At 33.8% G+C, this 17,922-nt stretch overlaps 1 protein-coding gene across 12 annotated transcripts in view; it reads left to right on the forward strand.

Annotated features, from left to right (window-relative positions):
- LOC111051634 (four and a half LIM domains protein 2) overlaps nt 1–17,922 on the forward strand; it is a 276,721-nt gene that overhangs the window by 139,916 nt on the left and 118,883 nt on the right. For 8 of the 12 annotated variants that reach the window (XM_039437942.1, XM_039437946.1, XM_039437941.1 and 5 more), the window contains one exon: nt 1,067–1,282. In XM_039437942.1, coding sequence (XP_039293876.1) covers nt 1,067–1,282 — 216 coding nt within the window. Of the gene's footprint in view, nt 1–1,066; nt 1,283–5,180; nt 5,499–12,351; nt 12,783–17,922 lie in introns of those variants that run through there. The other 4 variants (XM_039437949.1, XM_039437954.1, XM_039437950.1 and 1 more) reach the window with 2 other exon arrangements.

A 17,922-nucleotide genomic window follows, 5' to 3' on the forward strand; every position in this document is an offset into this window, starting at 1 on the left:
CCTCATCAGCTTCATCGTTTCCTGTTTATCTCAAATTGATCTACATTGTCTATGTTCCGTTAAATGGATCGAGATTAAATATGTTTTTCGCTTTGAATAGAATATACACTGTACATCATGCAAATTGCTTCTTACAAAAAACTGTTAGATTGTACAATTCTCTGAATACAAATATAGATATATTCGCTGATAATAAGCGCAATTACTGTGAAGAATGTAATCAAGCTCTTAAATTCTAGATGCCTAATTCAATTTTTCAGGCAATACATTTTTTTTGCTCTCTTTTTTTTCAGTTAGTCTATTTTGTTTTTTCTTTAGTCTATTTTCTATTTTGACTTGTGTTATTTTCTATTTATAATCTTTGTTTCAAACCATTTTATTGTAATTCTTTCATTTCTTTCTTTCTTATTAATTTAGTTTCTGTTTGTGTAAACAATTGATTTTCAATGAGGCTTGTTTTGGCGTGAAGCTTTGAGCCTCTATATGTTGTAATTTTTCTATTGATGTGAAAGATAAAATAAAAATAAATTATTGTAATCTATAAATTTTTTAGTATGAACAAATTTTGCAAATAAATCTCGGAGATGATATTTATAATTGATAATAATAATAAGTTATTTACAATTATAATTAATATTTATAACAATATTAATATTTATATTTTTATTAATTTATATTTATTTATTACAATAAATATTCATAATTATAATTAATAATATTATTAATTTATTTATATTAATAATCGATGATATTTCTATTGTATTGTATACGTTTTTATAATTCGAATAACATATTTTCTATTGTTTCTCCTCTCTCTTAGACAATATTGTAACATACATAAATAGAGAAATCTAACTAGCCAACTAAGCCATAATCGATAATAAATTATTGTACTTTGCAGCGTTTTCCAGTATGCAGAGATGCTGAAACTAAAACTATCAATTTGATCACACAACCAAAAAACACACAATCAAAAATCACAGAAAGGGAAACATTCTCTTCAATATTTGAGTTTCCTTCCTGGTTAGATCTTGATAAGAATGACATTTTTCATCTTTTTTGCTAGCGGTGTCCGGAATGTTCGGAGATGCTGAAGGAGGACGACGTAGGGGTGCTGGCGCCGAAGCTGGGCAGCCAGGTGATGTGGCACCCGGCCTGCTTCGTGTGCAGCACGTGTAAACAGCTGCTGGTCGACCTGACCTACTGTGCCCACGACCAGGCTCTCTACTGCGAGCGCCACTACGCCGAGCAGCTCAAGCCCCGCTGTGCGGCTTGCGAGGAGGTCAGTCAAATCAAATCATTCTATTGTAGACTAGCAGGAAACCCGTGCTCCGCAAGGTTCTATTTTTAAAACTTGATAAGCTGAAAACTTGACGTAATTAAATCTTGAATAATTGTAGATAGGCCTATAACCATCCTCGGTTAATTTCAAGTTAGTCAGTTAGTTTAGACGTGATGATGCGTCAAACATAATTTATTTTCCTATCCCATATGTGTTTAAGTTCTTTCCTTTATTGTAGGACTTACATAGATCACTCTTGAGATCTCCAAGACAACAGTCAAAATCAAAACAACATTAAAAAACATTAGGGCTGGGTTGCACAAAAGTTGGTTGAACTTCAATCGTGATTAATTTCACGAGAACCAATCAGTGATGGCATTTTCGGGAAGAATGCTTTTGTAATTGGTTCAAGTAAAATTAATTATGACTAAAATTCAATCGATTGTGCAACCGGCACTAAATAGTTAGAAAATCACAGGCAATCAATGAATATATCAAGATGGACTAGATTACGTGTAGCTGACTCTCTGATGACAGAATCGTATAGAACCACAACCACCTCTAATAGGATTCCCCGTCCCACATTGAGATTCGCCTTATAAAAACGGTAGAAATGATATGACTATAGGGTTGCCGATTCCCTGTTACCATCACTTTCTATATATTTGATAGCTACGATTCAAGTTTTACCGGTATTTCTGATCTATCACCAATAGATCGTAACAATACTCTCAACTTCCAATTCTCTCTCACCTGTATTATCACCCATATAATCAGAATCTACCCTATCTTAACCAAGGATTTGAAAGCTCTCTTGACGAATCCTATACTTTTCCTTCTTTCTCATGATTCGTGCGTCATAGGGACAATGGAAACGTCACTTATGTAAGCTCAGTCAACTTGTCAACCCTAGTGAAAAGCGAGTGGAGATACGGAAAGACCATAGACCAAGATAGGTTCAAATGCATTGCGTTATGCATTGCATGCAAAAGATGATTGTCAACTCGTTATTTATTAGATATGGCTGTGAAAAAACATCTTTTCAAGTATGAATCATACAATGGTGATGCTGATGATGTCACTTAACATTATGCCGGAAAGTGGTATAAATTCAATTCAATCTACATAAATACTGGGGTGATAGTGCGAAGGTTTGGGCGCTATGCCTAGTTATCTTCCTGGTTTAATTTTGTTCAGGTATCCTGTATTTGCTACTTGATTAGGCTAGAAGTAACCTGTAACCTGTGAACACCTCACAAGTCGCAGTTCGTCTATTCTAATCAATTTTCAAGAAATAAACCCAGCCTATAGTGAGGTCCACGTTATAATGGCAGTTTTTGATTCACTCATTTTATTAATCAATAAATTAAACATTTATTCAATATCAATTATGAAATTCTATTATTCAAACATTGCAAAATTGTTTTCTTGAATATAATCCATCATTTTTATGAATGAACGGTTCATATTTCATCAGATATACCGGTATCACCTATCTTCTATAGAAGACAGTGGCAACACTGTTCTCCTATCTTTCTACACTGAAATTATTAAGTGGACCTAACTTTATTTGTTATCATCGAGATTTGCCTCCGAGCTCCAAAATATTAGCTTTTCTTAATAGTGCTGCATTCTAGTGAGAATTTACTGAAACTTGTGAGCGAACAGCTAAAAAGCTAGATGAAGTCCTGTTCTGAACTTCATTTTTGCAATAAATTCTTCCTACTTTCTTGAATCATGGGTGAATGTATACTATGTTAGGATACAAAAAATAATCAATAATTGCGAATAATGAAAAAATGAATGAATAATATATATCTCAGGTTAATATTGGAAACCTGAGAACATTTATCATGCTACTATTATAATTGCAACATTCCATCATTGAAAATGTTAATAATATTGTAGGCTAGAACATGAATAAAATAAATGAATATTTTTTGATCAGAGAGGATTCAATCTATATACCATCTCCATGAAGTGTTCTTTTGAATTTACAAAAAACTTACGTCCTCGGTCCAATTGAAATAACAATATATTCTGACCTGTTCCATTCGTGTTGAGTAAGTTACAGTTCTTCATAGTTCTAATACACAGTGTGGTAGCAAACTTTTTAGTTTAGTCGCTAGTTTAAAGCAGCTTCTTCTATCCTTTTTCTTTAATATTGTTCCATCCTCTTCTTCTTTAATGCACCTGTGACTCATACTATCTCCCATTCACCTTTATTTTAGCCTTCAGCCATCTGATCTCACGATCACACATTAAATTTCAAAGCACCACTTAAGAGCTGACAAATATCAGGTGATGTTACGCCACGTTTGATGTGTCTCTCAACACTCATCTACTCGTTTGCTATTTTGCTCCTCCTATTCCTTGTCATCCTACTTCCCCTCCTATTATACCTCCTCTACCTTATCCTCCTCTTTCTCCGTCATAACCTCTTCACCTTTCTTTTCTTCTTCTTGTCTTTCTACCTTGCTCTTCTCTTGTCTTTTTCAATTCTCCTATTTTTCATTTACATACTATTTTTCTAATCTCTCTGTCTCTCTTCATATACAACCTCTCTATTAATGGTAGTGATTCATTAATATATATTCAAATGTTTTCTCTCAATACTTTTCTACTTTTATTATTGTTCCCTCCTCTCCTTAAATATCCTCTTTTCTCCCATATCACACCTTTCTCTATGATTTTTTCATTTCACTCCAGTATCCTCTCTCCTTTCTCCTTCCAAAGTCGTCCTCTAATTTTTCTATACTATTGAGTTTATCTTACCTATTAATTGCATTTCACTCTCTCCGAAAGTCATTTTCCTCTTTCTCCTTCACCGCCTCCTTGCCTCTACTTTCCTCTTCTTCCATCGATCATCCTCTATGATTTGATTTTCTCTCTTTAAACACCTCTGCTTTGCCTTCTGTATCCATCCTAGAGACCATCTCTATTTTTTACTCACCAACTCAGATTCTCTTTCTCACCAAACTCTCTTCACTTCTTCTTTTTCTTTTACTTTTCTTCTTCTTCTTCTTCTTCTTCTTCTTCTTCCTCTTCTTCTTCTTCTTCTTCTTCTTCTTCTTCTTCCTCTTCCTCTTCTTCTTCTTTTTCTTTTTCTCTTTCTTTTTCTTTTCTTTTTCTTTTTCTTTTCCTCTTCCTTTTTCTTCTTCTTCTCTTGCTTTTTTTTCCTCCACCTCAATTACCTTTTGATTTTTATCATTGATTATGTCTTTTCTACTTCACCTAAATCTTCGAATTCACTTTTCTCTTTTCATCTCCACTTCTTGCAGGTCCCCTTCTTTTTACTCCTTCTTTTTACTCCTTCTTCTTACTCCTTCTTTCTACCTGTTCCTTCTTTCCAATTCTTCATAATGTCTCCTATATGTCTCCTCCTTGTCTAATTCCACCATTCACCTCCTCTTTCTTCAATTCCTTCTTCTCCTCTTCTTGATCTCACTCTCCCTTCCCCTTCTTATCAATATATTTCTCCATCTCCGCTTCTTGCCAATCCACCTCCTTGATCTCTCCATACTCCATCTCTTCCTTGCATACTTTTCTCTCATCCTTATTCTTCCCATCTATTTTTGATCATCCGATTTGTTTGCAACCTCCTCTTCTGAACCTCATTTCAATTGCACTGTCCTTATTTCTCTGATCAGTTTCACAAATTCGAATTCTCTTCAATAGATCCTCAGTGTGCATGCGTGAGTGAGAACTTCCAGTGACATTCTCTGTCAGCATTGGTTGGATGGAAAGCAATACGTTATTCTATAAGGAACACTGACACTTTAAAGAGAATCTTACAATAAGTGTACTAGTGTGATCCTGTCAGTGAGTGTGTGATCCTCACAGTGTGAGTGTCGGCTGTCGGGTAGACAAAAATCCCAAGTCAGAAATAGCGCCACACTGTTTCACACGCTGTCACACGTACGCACACACACTGGCGTGCGCCGGAATAGTACACGTCTAGGGTGTTTGAGTTTACAATCGCGAGCAGCTGTGTTGCTGTGTTACTTGCTAGTCGCTTATCTCTGTCCTGTGCCTTCTGTATCCATAGAAACCAATCGAGTGCCTTCAAATTTCTCCAGTCAGAGCATTTTCAGTTGTTGTATCTGTTGCCACTGATTGTCAACTTTATTATTGAGTGCTTCGTTCGAGTTCTAACTTCCAAGTCCCGTGAAGTCAGCGAAAAAGCTTGGGAGCTTTCTGATATTTCTAATCTCTTGTGAGTATAATGTTTGGTTGTTATGGTTCCATTTTTGTGTTACATCACTTGCGTATTTATCTTCTGCTGGTTTCTTAAGCTTACTTCTTTGTGACACTGCCGATATATCCAATTTGTAAAGAAGAAACCAAATCTATCAATTTAATATCGAAAACTAAAATTGGATTGAATTGAGTTCATGAATATCAATACAATATTAGAATTCAATATCCAATACAATAGAATAATTTGATTTGTTTCATGAACTTGTAAATTGTGTTATGAATTTTACGGATATGATCGACTTGTAGATATTTTATTTATTTTTTAATCCTTCAATGATTACAAATACAATCAATGATTGGGGGAAGGACCATCAGGCACAGCTCAAAACTGTTCTTTCCCGAATCTACAATATGATACCTGCTTAGAAGGGCTCGAACGCGTTCTTATTTTTACTAAACCTTTATTTACAGTATCTAAGTACTCCCAGAGTTAATTATTTTGGAGAAGATTTAATGTTATATTATGCTGTGTTTGATGTACCGGATATTGAAAAAGCTCTGCAATGTTTCTTTGTGAGAACCAATGTTGTAAAGTTGTCATCATTCCAGGAGACAAATTCTTGAAAATTGGTGGACGAGTGTTATTGGTGTTCTTGGGAGATTATGTTATACTACCATCGCTGAGATCATATTTTTCACGTTGGTATTGTGAATTATGATGAACAATGTTATCAATGAATGATGACAATATTCGATTTTAACCTGTCTTGAGGTTTTCATTCTTCTAAACCCTTCAAAACGGTATGAATGGCTTCGCCTTCAATAGATGCAAGTCGAATGCACATCATGTGTTTAATTTTTAATTTCGTTATAGTAGTGATATACATAAGCCAAATATAATTTTAATAGTTCATGGTATCTTCTCTCAAATCACTTGGAATTCACTTGAGGGGATAGCTTTATTTAATCAATTAATCTACTGTATTTATTTATCAATCAATAAGAAGATTCATCAAATCATTTCAATTCACTTGTAGGCTAACGAATTCCATGAATCTCTCACATCAATGTATTTCAAGACAAAAGCATGCATACTGGTACTCACATTATGCGTTCAATATTTGTGACGGAATGGTACAACATGTTGAAATAATGTGCACCAAAGTTTTGCAATCAAGTCGATCTTTATTCATTTACAACATCCAGAAATAGTTGAAGTTGCGTCCATCATATCTTGCACGCCGATTCAGAGAGCACTGGATGACTTTTTATTGGGTCGCTGAACCAGATAAAATCAGCTCATAAAATATAAATTATCTGTCCTCCCTGATTAGAATCTGATGTCAGCACCGAGCTACTTTTGCCAAAACCCGACCATTATTTTTCGGGCTATTTTTAACGGAATTTTATCAGAGAACTCGAAAAACAGACGCCCCTCTGTCCCAATCAGTCACAGTCAGACTCCGCCATTAACGAACGGACTAATTTGAAACCAACCGCCTTCTTTTGCACTGATTTAGAACGATGAAACTCGAAATAACTCTGCAACATACATTACCCCAATGATGTTTTACAAAATTTGTTTAAACTGATTTTTTATTTTTTCATAATCGCATAATCAATTGATTATTGACTGCTGAGTATTATCTTTTCCAGAATCCTCACTCTTGAAGGTTTTGCAAAACTGATGTAGTTGTAATCAGTTTTGAAAAAGCTTACAAGAGATGTAATTCCTGAAGTGTAATTCTGTTGTGTAAAACAGAAATGAGTAATTAATAATAAATTACCATATCTATCTAGGAATCTTTGTATCTTTGAAGTTTTTTGCAAAGCCGATGACAGTGACTGTAAACATTGTATAAGTGTGCTTTTTATCAAAAAAAAAAATGTTACTCAGCAACCACATAATATGAGCAGCTTATTTTTTTAAAGAACACGTTAATTGAGCTAAAAATGTGAAATATGTAGAAATGAATGCTCTGAACATTCCGCTACTTCGCTATTGAACTGCTAGGATTTCAATTGAATAAGGATTTCAGTTATTAAATTCATCAGATCATATATAAATCTGTTGCACATCTCCAATTGAATAGAATGGCCGTGAATTTGAATAGAGGAAGCGTTGCTTTGCGCGCAGTTTCGGGTATCAGGTTTGTATTAATTTTATCTTGAAAAAATTTTTCAGGTTTAAGAAAACTTGTTTAAAGAAGATCAACATTTCTATTGAAGGAATTTCAACAATGATTTGTTGCTTACAAAACAAAAGTTGTATTTCAACAATAGCATCTCATCGATTCGAATGATAGCATTCATATAGCAAAATTGAATCTATTGAATAACGTAATAGCACCACCCAATGAGAAAGAGTGATGTGGCATCTACAAATGGAAAATTAGAGTGGTGCGTTCTTGTTTAGCAGACTTCTTGTTCCTTATCTTTTAAATGGTTCGATTGCATTTTTAATGTTATTTACTGATTATCTATGATATTGCGCTGATTTCATATAAATTCAGGGGTGCCCACAGGCGTCCAGGAAGGGGGGATCTTTGACCGCAGAATTTTACGAACTCTTGGGGAGTCGGCACGAAATGGAATCTTTGGAGGGGTCCCTTAAAGGTCAGCAGTGTTAATCAAAATGACTACTTACGAAAATCTTTTGTAAAAGTGGAGGGGGGAGGAGTTTGACATCCTGATATACAGGAACAGAGTTTTCTATACATTTATCAGGGACTACATTTTTATAGTATAGACTATCACTCAATCTCTAGGATATCATTTCCTAGATAAGTATTCAATCTCTTTTTTGAAATATTGGAGAAAAGAGTGATATATTTCATACTGTATACTTATTTAGTTGTATGATAGAAAAATATCTATTCTCTATACTCATTCTATGGTTGTACTGTTCTACTGTACCACGTCAATTATTTTTTTCTAAACAGAGTATGTTCATTCCAATTCTATTGGAGAACATGACTGAATTTCTACTTTGAAATCCATGCCAATTCAAAGCGATTTACTCGGTGATCTTTGATCAATTCTGAGCACCGCATCGTTAGGTGCAGAGGCAAGTGCAGCAATTATTTCTGTACCTACAACATTTAGACGACTTTTCGATTTGGAAGGTTCATTGACTTGGTTTGCTCTCTTCTTGTTGCACATTTCATCATTTCCTATTCATTCTAACGTCGATGCCGAGTCTCTTTCTCATTGAGTTTTCATTGAAAGATCAGTTCTTTTATTATAGCGTTTCCTAGTACTTGATCTGTAACATCTCGTTAACGATGTGAATATTGTACGTATTTGAATTGAAAGGGATCTCTAATTGTATGGGGCTTATCAATGATAGGATGTATTTATTGTATGTATAAAAATATAATAATTATTATTACTACACTTTTCACCCTGTGTGCTACTGTATTTCTCTGCTTTGAATAATACAAATTATAATAATTTATTACGAATATTATACTCAATGTATTGTAACTCATGAACGTGTTAAATATTTAAATACTATATTGTATTGATTTTCATATTTGATTGATTGATATTTACCTGTCCTTCGATTCCGATAAGGTGGTAGATCTCTTGATGGAGATATAGAAACGGCTGAGAATACTAGTTATTGTTAGTTTTATTTTTTTGTAGAACTAGTACCTAGTTTCTAATTCGGCATAATACTGATATGATTATAGCAGGACCTCCTAAATACCTCCTAGTATTGAGGAGGTCCTGATTATAGTCAATGTATTCTAAGTACCTTGATTATAGTCTTTCAACTGTTCCCAACTTCATCATCTGATATTTATATGGAAATATTTCTCAATCAATTCATTCCATAATACGTCATATAATATATTTCAACAGTATAAGTTTGAAAATTTCTCTAAATCTTGTAATGAATGGGATACATATTTCACTCCTGTTGGGGAGCTTCGTCAGCGTTTCGTTGTCATTCAATAGATTTTCCCACAGTGATTTCATCTCGTAGATTAATAATGAAAAGTACAAACACTCCCAAACTCTGCACTCAACTAAACGTGTATATCCATCCCCCTTCCATTCTAAGAAAACAGTTTTCTGAAGTTGAAAATAGCCTGTAGTTCTTGCCATCTAGTGGGATTTGAGAGAAGCTGTAGTTTCGAAGTTGCAGTAGAGATAGCGGTGGTGTCTCAAAACTCGAGATTGAGCATCCATGTTTTGGATTGCACTTACCCCTTGGAAATTCGACTTACGAATTTTGTGATTTATTATTTACAAATCGTGATATGTGATATCAACTTGACTCATCATGATTATTGTTCAGTAATAAAAATCTTTCCAATAAGCATATCATAAAAACTTAGTAATAAAATATCCTATGGATAAATCTATATCGTTGATGAGTTTACATAATTCGATTGTATTCTGATATACAGTATAATTAATAAAGGATTCATTTCATAACAAGTCATGAAAAACTACCCTTATTTTTGCTGTATAATCTATTCTATCATTCCCAGTAATTAATTTATGTGTTCTATACATAATTGATAGTCATTTCCTGTTATATTATTTATTATAATTATTTCCTATTATTTGTGCTGCTTGATCTTTCAATTTTGAACCGTGGCAGTCATCGTCAATTTGCATTGTCCAATTTATTGTGTTCTATATTTTTCTTTTGGTTATACGTTATTTTAATAGTATTATTCACAAATTTCTAATAGTTGAAGACAGTTAACACTTTGATTAGGACATTTCCAAGTTGAATATTGAATGCATTGAATTCATAATAAACTATTGCTTGATTCATCACATCAATTTGTGTAACACCAATTTATTCTCATGATCATTTATTGAACCTCTCTATTTCCAAGATATTTCTAAACTGAAATTTTATGTATTATTGCAATACAATATTTATAATAAATACTCATAGAATCCAAACAACCCACTCAGTGCATTAGATTGACTTCCCACATTTTATAGGCAGAGCTAGTATTTTCCATTAAATTTCAATTCGAATTACATAATTACATATCTGTTTCTTCTCAGTTACAATACAATTCGCAAGTAAACAAGAAAAGTAGGCCACTTCTCCACATGTTTCATCTCTTTTCTCGTTTAACGCTTTCCTTATTCTCTATCCTTTTTTTGTTCTTCTCCTCTACATCATCCTTCTCTCTCTCTCTCTCTCTCTCTCTCTCTCTCTCTCTCCGAAGAGAAAGATATTCTTTCCGAAGAATGGACATTGATATGTCCAAAGCTCCGCCAATTTATGTAGATGCATAACAATATGATTATTATCTATAGTTATTATATTACAAACTGCTTTTTCATATCATATACAGTTCAATAATTATTTTCTTAGTCTATATTATGTAAATTCATCTATAATTTTGCTGTATTGTAAGCTATTGTATATAAGTGTATAAGCCAGTATATATTGTAATCTACATAAATAAAGTACTCAATCTCTCTCTCTCTCTCTCTCTCCCACCCATATCAATGTCTGCTTCACTTTACAAGGAAAAAACTTTTTTCAAACTGATCCTTCCTTAATATCATACATACTAATCTTTCCGTTTCCTGAGTCACCTTTCCTTTTCTAGTTAGTAGATTATCATTTTCTTCTTTTTCAATTTGTTTCAACCACAACTCTCTGCGCACATGCAAATCATGCTTGTTGCATTCACAAAGACCGCAGAAAATAAATAAAAATAATAAGTCAACTTCTTTACATTACGCTTTTCTTCAACCAGCCCACTATACATCATGAAGATGCGTACAGACCTACGCACCACGAACACGCGAATTTCACTTTTCATCAGCTGAAGTAACACGATTATATCTATACGTATTATACCTGTATCTAACTGTTAATGAGCTACACTGTAATAGGTTATACTGTATCTCATCTGTAGAAATACATATTATATAATAAGTATAGTGTCAGCTGATGAAAAGCGGAATGTGTTCGTAGCGCATAAGTCTCTAAGAACCACAATCTGTATCTACTACAGTCAGATTAAATTTCAAGTGTCAACGTTCCTTACAAATAATGTGAGCGGATTCGATTGAATCACTATACTAATAATTCAACGTGAATCTTCTGTCTTTACAATATGCTGTCTTTACTCATTCACTCAATCACTATAAAATAATATTCCAGCATTATCCAATTATCTTGAACACTATACTATACTTGTACTCAATCCTCACTGTTGTAGTTAACAAAACTCACTGAAATATCACTATTCATTCATAGGCTACTCCCCTCATGAACTATATCTGTATTTATAACTCACTATTACACTGAACCCTTTCACCCATCATTATATTATGTAACTTTTCATATTAAACAATACAATTCATACCTGATTATCACAGTGAACCCACTTTACTATCACTATTAATCATACTCTTTCTACATTTAAGATTCAACTATACCTCACAATCTCACTAATGCATTCAATTCGGGGTTTTAGTACAATACATATGCTGCATCAAACTATACCTGGTTTGTACTCCAATATCACAGAAAAAGCATTCTACGATTCCTATAATTCTTGTACATTCAACTCTACCTGTATTCAGACATTGCATTTAATTTGGGGTTTTATCACTGTATTCATATCTCTTACATCCGATTATACCTGTATTTTCATCTCATGATTGCAGTGAATTCGCGGTTTTATCACTGTACATATTCCCTATGTAATACTATACGTATATCTATTACCTGTACTATTGCAGTTAATGCGCTGTACATTCATTCAAACAGTTGATTGTATTTCTAATGTGCGCCCTCTCTTTCTAATACCAATCGCTGTCCTTGTTGTTTTTATGCAAATCACAATCCACAGCTCACCTCAGCGAAGATAGAATCACTTTTGTTTAAATACTCCTACACACGCTTCACGCTGGGCGTTTAAATTATTGGACTTCTGGGGGTTTTTGCCTACGCCAAGTGCAGTTCAATTCTATACTATCCACTATATTCCACTAATCTAACAACCATTGTAAGGTTTCACTTTTGATCCAAGTGTAAGCGATTTGCATGCTCAGTTGTCTTGTGAGTACGCTCATTGAAAGTTGTTTTCAACTTTAAACTTGACTTCTTCAACGCTACGTTTTCAATCGGGCCTTTTTTGGCAAATCCTATTGTGTTGATCTTTGAACCCTCGCTGCTGTTTATTTTGTTGAAGTTTTCAACAAATTCAAGTTTTGTTATCAGATCCACTATCATTCTAGTGAAGTAATTATCGGTGTCATAAAATTGATTTCTACTGGTACAATTTTGGAATTGTTTCGTTTGGTGAGTACGTAGCTCAAATTTTATAAGATTTATCACAAAACGCAATGAATTATCAAAATTTAAACTCAATCTGAATAAATATCATATCTTTATGACTGAAAAGTGACAAAGAGTGTTGCAAAGGAATGTTCAATTCATCCATGCATAATATTCCATTATTTAAGTTAAAGATTGTGATATGATTATACAATATTTCACTCCCTGAATAATAATCTCTTAAGATAATGTCTTCACAATTTTTACATGATTGAATCAATATATATTATATAAAAGCGAAATGGCACTCACTCACTGACTGACTGACTGACTCACTCACTCACTCGCAGAACTAAAAATCTACCGGTCCAAAAACGTTCAAATTTGGTAGGTATGTTCAGTTGGCCCTTTAGAGGCGCACTAAGAAATCTTTTGGCGATATTTTAACTCTAAGGGTGGTTTTTAAGGGTTTAAAGTTCGTCTTTTAGCATGTATATTCTTCTTATTCTCTTAATTATAACTGAAAAACGTCCATACCATATGTTAATATAGAACTATAATCTAGAGAGAGTACCTCTTCGAAACAGTTGTTAACTGGTAACTAAATTAATAATTTTGTCAGGTTGGCATTAAGTTGAGTTGACTTTGTTAGGTTGGCACCAAGTTGAAGATTGAAATGCATTTATCGCGGGAAAATTGATTGGGCACTGCTACTTCAATCAGATCTATTCTTGGGAATATTATATTACTAGCCGTCAGGCTCGCTTCGCTCGCCATATCCGTTTAGCCAGACGTTTAGTCTGGACCCCCGACTGGATCGTCCTAACATATGATAAAAATGCACAAATGAAAAATTCAGGCGAGCGAAGCGAGCCTTCTGATCTCATTTTTGGACGATCCAGTCGGGGGTCCAGGGTAGACGGATATGGCGAGCGAAGCGAGCCTGACGGCTAGTATCTCAATATAATTATGACACATGAATAGTAGTTGAATGTAGCAAATGTAGCTGAATTATGACACATGAATAATAAATTTCATTAGATGAGGAATGAATCCTTAATACTACTGTCAAAGGACAGTAAGACCTGTAAGAACCAAAATATTTCAATATTACACAGTACTACATCTTGACTGAAATGTTTCTTCACGAAATCAATCAATATTATGTGATAATCATCTAATTTGAGATATTATGGAGATGGTTTAATCTATATTAGTTTATCAAAGATTGACAATGGTGTAATAACCGAAACCGGTCTTTCTAATTATCAATCAATCAGTGGTTTTTTGACAATTTCTTAGTCTTTTTCATTCAATAATCTATATTATATGGAAAATGTTCATTGCTCAATCGCATGCTTCTCTTGGATAATTTAATTTCCTCTCGGTTTGTGATATTTTTATTGTTCAGTTTAACTGCTTCAGAAAAAATAAACTATTCAAATGAATATTTTCAAACTTGGAACCAGTTATTCTCATACATGATAATACGCTTTGTCTATCATTGGTTTTATCAATAATCAGAAATGTTGATCATCAATTATTTTTCATAATTCAGTCTTTTGTGAAATTGTTCGGTCCACTTATATAAATTCAAGTAGTGATGAATTTACCTCTAGTAGAACTAGCTCAAGAAAATAATATTTTGCTCATAAATTAGCAAAAATCTCGCTCCTAATTTCATAATTTAATTCACCTCAAATAGAACTACCTCAAGAAAATAAATAATCTTGCACTTGAAGAGAGCAATGTGTATCTGGCACTAGTTCACAACGTCACTACTAGATGGCAGGACATGCTAAACTGAAATATCCCAGTCTCTCATTTGTAAGGGCGCAAGAAAAAATTGTTCTTTAATAATTCTTAAAAATTAAAAATAAGTTCTTTAAAAGTCTTCAATAATTCTTATTTCTTTGATAATTCTCCTCTACTCCGTCGTAAGGGTGAATTGTTTTTCTAGATTAAACATATTAATCTGAGTACTTTGTTGAATATCGTAGCAAATACTGTAGTAACATTAACATACTGGTTTAGCGTTTAGGGGCAGGTAACACAGAGATCGATTTGCGATATTAGCCTATAGCTATCTATATCTATATCTTGGAAATCCATATCTACAACCTAGCAATCCATATCTATATCCTTCTAATGGATTATGATTACAGATCGCTCTCTTTGTGACCGGGTCCCTATTTATTATTTTGTTTCTTTTATTAACGATCACAAATCATCGTATTAAACAGTAATATGATTGGAAGAAGACAACAGGCCAAAACTGTCCAAAACTGTCTCTCCGAAATTTCGCTGTATAAAAGTTTCGAATAAAATGAACTCAATGTCAGAATCGTAAAAAATCTAATCATTTCAAGTGAGATTTCTGGTGTATTCACGACGTGACATGATGACCATTTTGAAAACTCAAAATCGAAAATTACTGGAAATTCAGGGAGAAATAAATTTAACAATGATGAAACACATAATCATTAAATGATTGGAAAAGGAAAAACAGGCTTATACGTAGCCCTCACTATTCCGTTCCCGAATTTATTCTCTATTCATTCACTTATTTTCATTTCCGAATATTTATCAAGGGACAATGATTTCTATGTTTCAGCTTGTAGAGTAATAGAGTAGGTTATGTTTTGAGGTCAGCCGTTTCAGGTACACTTTGTGTAATGGATACTTGTCACTGATGGTTTCAACCATCATCCCTGTTTATGGTAGAAGGCCCTATTAGATAAGTAGGGCAGTTGCCTAGGTATCTAATAGTCCCAGTTTCACACCACTCTATTTAATAATTATTCGGCACCAGCTTTCAGTGGTGAGCCATTTATGGCGATTAATGCATTATCAATAACTACAACTATAACATAACAATTACTATCAGCAACTGAAACAATAGCTGATCAGTTAAATTGGACTACCTGCAGTGTTCAGAACATTAGCATCAGTTTCTCTCTGAAGTACGTACTGATTCCATCATCCAAAACGATTCAGAAAATGATCAATCGATCATGTACTGTGATTATCTCCTTCTTCTGGTGCCTATCCGTTATCGAATGTTGGCAATCATGCTGCAATAATTATTATGAGTGTACTGTGATTATAAAACATTAAAATAGTATGATTCATTTCAATATATACATTGAACTTTTCCAGCGAAATTTTCATGTATTTGCTGGAAGAATATCATTTTCTTTATAATTTTGTTTTGTTCTTGCATTGATATCCATCTCAAGAGTTGAAAACGTTAAACTGCAGTTCATTCAGACTCATTTCAATCATCTCGAACTGGGACATGAACATATTAACGGAAAAACAGGACAATTTATTTAAGAATATGAATAGAAGCTGTTTGGGATAGATTTTCCCGCATTTTTTATTCTCAATGAATGGATGAGCAATAATCGATCTACTTCCATTGAGTTGGAAGAGCAACTGAGCACTTGCTCCATTACTTATTGACAGTTAAGAGCTTCAATATCACTTCCTAATGGTTCGGAACCAACATAGAGCTGCAGATTTATGCATTTTATCATCATCTCTTCATAATACTCGCAATGAGTCTTGCGCACACCAGTGCTAATCGCATGAAGGTGACAGGAACGGGAGAATTATAACCCGAAGTTGAATGGTGGAAATCCATCCAATCTAATTCATCGCAAGACTAGCATCGAACAGAACGGTCAGGTCGATATGCAGATTTCAGCTCGCTAGATGCATATTTATCTTCTATATTAAGCTCTTCTATATCCATATCTATTATAAATGACTTCAAGTAGTGTTTATATCATCTGATGGCTGTTTATCAATCTTTTCCGCGTCAAATTTGTTCAGTTCGCATCTTAATCATAAGCGAAAACTTTGGCATCATTCTTTAGAGAAAATCCAAACTGCTAACACACTAATATCTCTAAATTTAAATACAAGTTCTATCCGCTCAAATCCGATCATACTTGATCCTACAAATTTCAAACTTAAATTCCCACTATTCCAATATTCAATGTTGTATTACTCTCATCAACTTAAAATTTCTCCACCACTGAAGTTTTTAATTCCTTAATAAATAAAGACAAGATAATATATCAATGTTTTTGAAATGTGCCGACCACTTTTCTCCATCCAGTGAATGATGTGAAGGCGGTCACCAAGCCAAAAACTATTATTACAATTTATATGCGAATGCCAAAAATATTTATGACCAGTTAACTCAATGGGAGGATGATGAAGAAGAAGTGGTGTTAGCAGGAGAACGAGGAGGAAATGGGGAAAGAAATGAAAGAAGAAAGACGAAAAGACGAAGAAGAAGATGAAGAAAGAGAAAAGTATTAAGAAGATTTTGAAGAATAAGAAGTATAAGAAGAAGAGAAACAAAACGGAGAAAGCTGTGAATAAGAAGAAGAAGATGATGATGATGATGATGATGATGATGATGATGATGATGATGATGATGATGATGATGATGATGATGATGATGATGAGATGATGATGATGATGATGAAGAAGAAGAAGAAGAAGAAGAAGAGAAGAAGAAGAAGAAGATGGTGGTGATGATGATGATGATGAATGAGAAGAAGAAGAAGAAGAAGAAGAAGGAGAAGAAGAAAAAAGAATACCAGGAGAAGGAGAATGACGAGTTGGAGAGGAGTGTGATGAGTTTGGGGAGGGGTAGTCGACATCAAAAGTGTGTTAGTGTGTAATGTAGAGAAGAGAAACTGAGAGAGGAGAAGAAGAAGAGAGAATGGAGGAAGATTGATAGGTTTGGCTAGTGGGGTCCACAGTATCGTGTGCAAAATGCAGTCACATATCTCGGCCACGACTAGGCCAAGCCACAAAACTGTGTTGCGATTAAAACTCGAGATGAGTATAACATTTCTTCAATAAAGAATATGTTTAAAAATAAAATCAATAAAAATCCTATGGAGGGAATTTCATAATGAGAATAAAAATTGGTAAATTATCATATTCTGAACCAAAAAATGATTATTTTAATATTTATTTCTATCAAATACTGTTGTCGTCTCAAGGTGGATCATAGTGATATTGAGAATAATTGCAGTGATAAGGAGATCATGCATGTAGAGTGAAGTTTCTCTAAGAAACTTTAACAAAGGATATTTTTATCTCATTTCATGATCGAAATACTATTAGAAACGATTCTGTG

Source organism: Nilaparvata lugens, chromosome 11, assembly GCF_014356525.2.
Source record: "Nilaparvata lugens isolate BPH chromosome 11, ASM1435652v1, whole genome shotgun sequence".
In the NCBI taxonomy this organism is placed as follows: Eukaryota; Metazoa; Arthropoda; class Insecta; order Hemiptera; family Delphacidae; genus Nilaparvata; species Nilaparvata lugens.